Below are 5,967 nucleotides of genomic sequence, written 5' to 3' on the forward strand. Positions count from 1 at the left end.
TCACTGGTAGCCGGCCAGCTGGAGGATGGTGGGGTAGCAGGCACGGTGGGTCATGCACTTCTGGCGGTCAATGAAGAGGCTGTTGGCCTTGACGGCCAGGTCCTTCTCCAGATCCATGCGCGTGTCCTCCAGGTTGCGCAGCGACTGCTCTGCTTCTAGAAGCTTCTCCTTCAGGGCCGTGAGGGACATGTTCAGCTCCTCCACCTCGCTCATCAGCCTGCGGGCCCAGGGAGGGAGGTGTGAGCGGGGCCTCCAGGCCGGGCTGGGCAAGGCCAGGAGAGCTGGCGTGGGGTCCAGGCCATGCTGCTGGTCCACGCAGTGACCCAGAAGTCCCACAGGGAAACCTGCAGCCCTCAGACCGCAGCCCCCCAGGGCCACCACGCGGGCCTGAGCTGGGACTCCTCCCGGCCGTCCCGGCCCCTGCCGCCATCTGGAGGGGAAAGCCCAGGCAGGCAGGGCTGTGTTCAGTGACTGTGCATGTGGCAGGGGTGCCCTGAGGCTCCCGGCCCCCTTATTCCTGGGGCCTGGGGGCAGGCCGCATGGGCCCCTGGCGCTGGCAAGGCCGCATGACCTGGGTGTGTGCAGGGCAGGGAAGCTGGAGTGCGGGGCAGGGGTGTTCTGCTGACTAGAGCAACTGGTACCCGAGAAGTGAACGCAAGACACACGATTCCACCTCGGCTTGGAGCCAGGGCTGGGGGCCGCACATTCCTTCCGGGGTATGGACGGTGTCTGTCCCCGAGGCAGGGTGGGTGGGGCATCCTGGGGCCCCGGGGGCTCAGCCCCTCAGACCCCGACACTCCTTGCCAGGAAGACTGTGCACCACGGGGTAAGGAGCCCCGACACCTAGTGCCCCCAAAGGCACCTCCGTGTCTAGCCACGCCGGGTGGGGGTGGGGCGCGGGGACACCTGTGCTGGCGAGCCCGTGTCTCCACTGCAGGCCTGCACGCTGTGGGGGGCCCAGAGGCCAGGGGAAGCCCGGCCAGGGGGGACGGGCATGGATGGCAGGTGGTGAGCGGGCCCGCTCGGGGCTGCCTGGGGCACAGCCGAGGTGGGCACCTGAACTGGGCAGCGTCCCGGCACAGCTCCACATTGGGCCTGTGTGAGCGCTGGTACAGACGGGTCTGAGCCACCTTCAGAGGCGCCTCCTTGTCTTTGATGGCCTGCCTCAGCGCCGCAACGTTGTGCTCCTGCTCGGTGATCTCCCTCAGCGTCTGCACACAGGACGGGTGCCAGCGTGACCCCAGCCACCCCAGCCTCCTCCCCAGCCCTGGGGCTGGCTCCACGGGGCAGCCCCGCCCACTGGCTCTGGGGGACCCATGCAGGCAGGAAGACGTGTGTGGCCTCCTCGGCTCTGCCAAGGGCACCCAGAGGGCTGGGGGAGGACCCCAAAGCCTGTCGTCCAGCAGCCTTGCCCTGAGCGCCCCCTGCCCTGGTGGTCACCAGGCCCCCAACACTGGTGAAGAACCGGAGAGACTTGGTGGCAGCAAAGGGCACCCTGAAGCCTGGGGTCAGAGCCCTACTAGGCCTGGCCACCTCCTGCCACCGTCCCTCCTGCTCATGCCTGACAGCCATGCCCAGTGTCACCTGGTTTCTTATTGGCTTAGTGAGGGCCCAGGGAGGAGTGGGTGCCCTGAGCCTGGGGTCCCTCAGGAGGGACAGGACAGAGGAGGGGCAGGGGCCAGGCCAGGCTGTGACCAAGCCAGAGGCGGGGCCAGGCCACAGGGAGCTTGTCGCTCTGTAGTTATGGGTGCCCAGGTTCGGGGCTTGCCTGGGCAGGGACTGGGCGGGGCCTGGAAGCCAGCTGGCGGGGGGAGTGGTCTAAAGGGGGCGGGCCCTAGGTGGGCGGGTCCCGGGCAGGGCGGGGCCAGTGTGGGCTGGGGCGGAGCTGGGCCCGACGGGGGCGGGGTCTGGACGCGAGTGGGAGGGGCCTGGGGCGGGGCCTAGACGCGAGGCGGGCGGGACAGGGTGGGCGGGGCCCGGACGCGAGCGGGCGGGTCTGGGGTGTGGTCTGTGCGGGGGCGTGGCCAGGACGCGAGCGGGCGAGGTCTGTGGGGGGGCGGGGCCCGGCGGTGGGCGGGGCGGGGCCGCACCTTGTGCAGGTGGTTCTGCAGCTTGTGGCGCGTGTCCTCCAGCTCCTCACAGCGGCGCCCGAAGGCCAGGTTCACGGCGTCGCACTGCAGCCGCAGGTCCTCAGCCACGTCCCGCAGGATGCAGTCGATGAGCACCCGCAGGTTGGCAGAGGCCCGGCGCTCGCGCTCTGCGCGGCACAGGTTTTCCTGGGTGAACCGGGCCCAGGTCTCCGGCGTGGAGGCGCTGCGGGCGGGCAGCGGGCGACACCACGGTCAGTAGGGCCCCTGCCAACGGTCCGGTGCGCACCCTGAGAGCCCCGCACGTCCGACCCTGCGTCCCTGGGCCCCCTGTGTCCTAAGGCCCCCCACGCCCCCCGCGCCCCAAGACTCCCAGGTGGCGCTGCATTGGGTGGTGGCTGCGCGCCCCCCGCCAGCCACCCGCGGAGCTGCGAGTGAGCCCCCCGGGTCCTGCCCCCGCCGCAGCCCCCAACCCCCTGCTGGGCTGTGTGGTGCTGGGTCCTCGGGCAGCGGTCCTGCACCCATGCCCCCCGGGTGCAGAAGAGCTGCACAGAGGACCCTCCGTGTGGGCCCCAGGGGCCGGGGGTGGTGCGAGGGTCCCCAGCCACGGGAGCAGGTGTTCAGACGACAGTCCCTGGGAGGGCTGGGGCTGAGGTGGCCCACCTCTCCTCGAACTTGGAGGAGTGCGGGTGGAACTGCACGTCGGTGCTCTGGTTGTGATAGTGGGCGCAGGCCTGGTCGATGTTGTATGCCTCCACCTTGTCCGACCAGTCCATCTCGCACGTTTCCTTCTGCTCCCGGTTCAGCCTGGGGCGGGAAGGGTTTGCATTTGTGTGCGACGTGGGGGCCCCAGGGGCCACTCCCAGGAGCAAGCGCACCTGCAGTTCTCAACCAAGAACCAGGCCACCTCATCTGCTCAGTATCGGGGTCCTCGGGCCACCCAGGCTCCCCCCGGCCAACATGTCCAGGTGCAGCAGGTCCCTGACCTGCAAAGCCGGCCTGGCCTCTGGACGCCCAGGCCCCAGGCCGTGCAGGAGCCTGCCACCCACGCCGGGTGCCCCTCTCTGGCCTGTCCCCCTGCCTGAGACCTGAGACGAGCCCCCACCTCCTGAGACTCGGGGCCTGCTCACCCCAGCTTCCTGCCCAGAGCCAGCCCAAGGGGTGAGGGACCACTGACACCCACCGGATCTGGTTCACGGCCTGCATGATGGTCCTTTTCAGGAGCTCCTGAATGTTCCGGATGAGCTCGACCTCCTGGGGGAGAAGATCCCGCTCCCTGGTGAGGATCTGAGGATGGTCAGGTTGGTGTGGGCCCCTGGTCAGCCCCTGAAATGACCTGGCTGCGTAACATGGCCAGCTTGTTAACCCCCAGACTCTTTCCTGGAAAATGAGGGGTGAGCCCAGCTCTTTCTCATTGGCTTTGTCCTGGACTCTTGAATGTTCTGTTTGGTGTAGCTGAGTGTGGGGTTTCCCCCCTGGGGGCCTCTACCAGCTGCTGCCACTCGCCTGGCATCCACCCAGCACCCTCTGGGCCCTAGAGGCCATCCCTGCAGCCTGCATGGGGCACTGGAGGCCAACAACCTCCTGCCCCCCATTCCCCGGGCTGCCCCTCGGGGCCTGGGCTCAGAGCCGCCCTGTCTCCTCCACTGAGCTCACGGTGGGGGGGGGGGGCACCCAGAGTGTCTTTCTGCTGCTATTGTGGCTCTGTTCCCTCCATTTGAGTTTTCATCTCCATCTAAACCCACATGTCGAGGGGCAGTCCCCTGGACCTGTCTCCCTGTCCCTGGACCACTGCTGTTGTTTTCATATGGGTGGGGGGATGACAAGGCCTGGGGATGGCAGCAGGGGGAGGTTTCTGCGCTCAGGGCAGAGGCTGCACCCAGAGCCCTGAGAGGTTGTTGAGCAGCTGGCCTTGCACCGTCGCCCAGGAAGGCCGGTCACAGGTGAGGCCCCCAGGCTCTGCAAGGTGGGAGTGCTGCCCTGCCTGGAGCAGGGGATTGGCCTGGGCAGTTCCCTGATCCTTTGGGGCTGCCCCTAGGACAGGTCCCACTGAGGGTGAAGCAGGGAAGGCTCCTTGGGGCATGAAGGTGGCCTCCAACCCCCCTTACCCGTCCACACCTGAACCAGGGTAGGGGAGCCATGGGGGCACCAGGCCTTCAGAGCTCAGGGTCAGGCTTAAGTCATATGACCCAGGGTGACCTGAGGGTCTGATCAGTGGGTGCAGGACTCAAGGGTGACCAATGCCCACCCCCCAGGTGCAGGTGCCAATAGGACCTCACTTGCTGGCCCTGCGTGCAGCCCAGGCCTCAGGCAGCTGCCCATTCTTGGCATGTGTGCAGAGGGGCATCCAGGCTTGTGGATGGACCTGGCCAGAGCCCTCCCTGCCTCAGTGGCCTCTGAATGTCCCATCCTTAGGCAAATGTCCCCAACACACATCCAGGTGTGAATTCTATTGCCTTCACCCTTGTATGAGCCATAATATGGAGGGGGCATTGCAGGGACCCTGGACATCAGATTGGGGTGGGCCAGCGTGGGGTGCAGCTCCAGCCACCATATGTGCTCAAACCCCCACACTGGGACCTGACCCAGGCCACAGGGCCCTGAGCCCGGCACATCCAAGCTGGGGCCCGCCTCCCAAGATGCCGAGCCTCACCCAGTGTCCACTGTGGGGTCCAGGCTCTGAAGGGGAGACAGGACCCTCCTGGGTAGGGGATGGTGCCTCCTTCCTGGATGGCCTGAGCCCTGCCCCTGCCCCAGGTCCCCAGCCTACAGACAGACACAGCGTCTCGGTGCCCGCGTGTGGACCTGGGTGTGCTGCCCACGCGCCTGCGTGCACCCACCTGGAGCACGAGCACCGAGGCCCCCGGGAGCCCGCCCACCCCAGCCCCGTGCAGGTCACACTCCCCGGAGAAGGGGGTGGGCGGCGGGCGTGCTGTGTCTGGGAGCGGAAGGGGCCACGAACCTTCAGCAGCTCCGTCTCCACGCAGTCGCGCACGAGGTCGGGGTGCTGGCGGCGCTCACGGCACTGCAGGTTGTCGGTGGCGATGGAGAAGGGCACGGAGGTGGCGTCCAGGGCGCGCGCCAGCCGCTGCTTCTGGGCCAGCAGCAGGTCGCTCTCCGCGTCCAGTTCTCCGACCTCGCGCTGCAGCTCCGACTTCCAGCCGTGCGTGTCCTGCAGCCGCGCGCCCACCTTCCGGGTGGCGTCGTCCTGCGAGCGCCGGGCCAGCGCCTGGGTCTTGGCCGCCAGCTGCTGGCTCTCATGGCGCCGCCGCTCTGACTGGTCGCGGTCCGCAAAGGCTTGGTGGTAGCGGGCGTAGCAGTTCTGGGACCACTCGTCCACCAGGTACTTGGCCGAATGGAAGCCGGCATTGGCCAGGCCCGAGGACGAGCAGGCGCCTGCGTTCCGGGCCACGTCATACACTTTCCGGGGCAGCTCACATGCCGGCACCGCCTGGGGCGTGGGCTCCTTGGTCAGGAGCACGTCCATCTGTGCCATGGTGCCCCCACCCCACTCCTGTGTGAGGGAGAGACGACCTTCGGGTCAGCAGGGCAGCTGGGACCACTGGGTCCCCAGCAGGACACTTCTGGTCTCCCAGCGACAGGTACACACAAGCCCTCCTGTTGCTGGGCAACAGGTCCCATCCCCTGGTGGCTCTCTTAAAGGGCCAGGCAGGCCCAGCCCCACCCATCCTGGCCCAGGCCCCGCACCTGCCCAGCACTGCACCTGGGACTGGGCTGCAGCCAGGCCCAGTTGTCCCCTGCTTGTCTCACTTGTCCCAGTGGGGAGACCTCTGGACACGGGGGGGAGGGGGGGGCAGGTACTTGTCTTTGATGGGGAGTCGATTTCAGCCTCCAGTGGAAACCTGGGAGCTGGACACGC

The 5,967-nt window shown here is 67.8% G+C and overlaps 1 protein-coding gene across 1 annotated transcript; it reads right to left on the reverse strand.

Moving 5' to 3' along the window:
- Positions 1-5,583, reverse strand: TEKT4 (tektin 4). Its single transcript, XM_055339331.1, has 6 exons — positions 5,050-5,583; positions 3,271-3,341; positions 2,751-2,894; positions 2,091-2,313; positions 1,057-1,211; positions 1-217 (listed from the first exon to the last, which is right to left on the reverse strand). The coding sequence occupies exons 1-6, from the start codon at positions 5,581-5,583 to the stop codon at positions 1-3; spliced, it is 1,344 nt and encodes a 447-aa protein (XP_055195306.1).
- Positions 5,584-5,967: the final 384 nt, after the last annotated feature.

This window comes from Nyctereutes procyonoides, unplaced genomic scaffold (genome assembly GCF_905146905.1).
Source record: "Nyctereutes procyonoides isolate TBG_1078 unplaced genomic scaffold, NYPRO_anot_genome, whole genome shotgun sequence".
In the NCBI taxonomy this organism is placed as follows: Eukaryota; Metazoa; Chordata; class Mammalia; order Carnivora; family Canidae; genus Nyctereutes; species Nyctereutes procyonoides.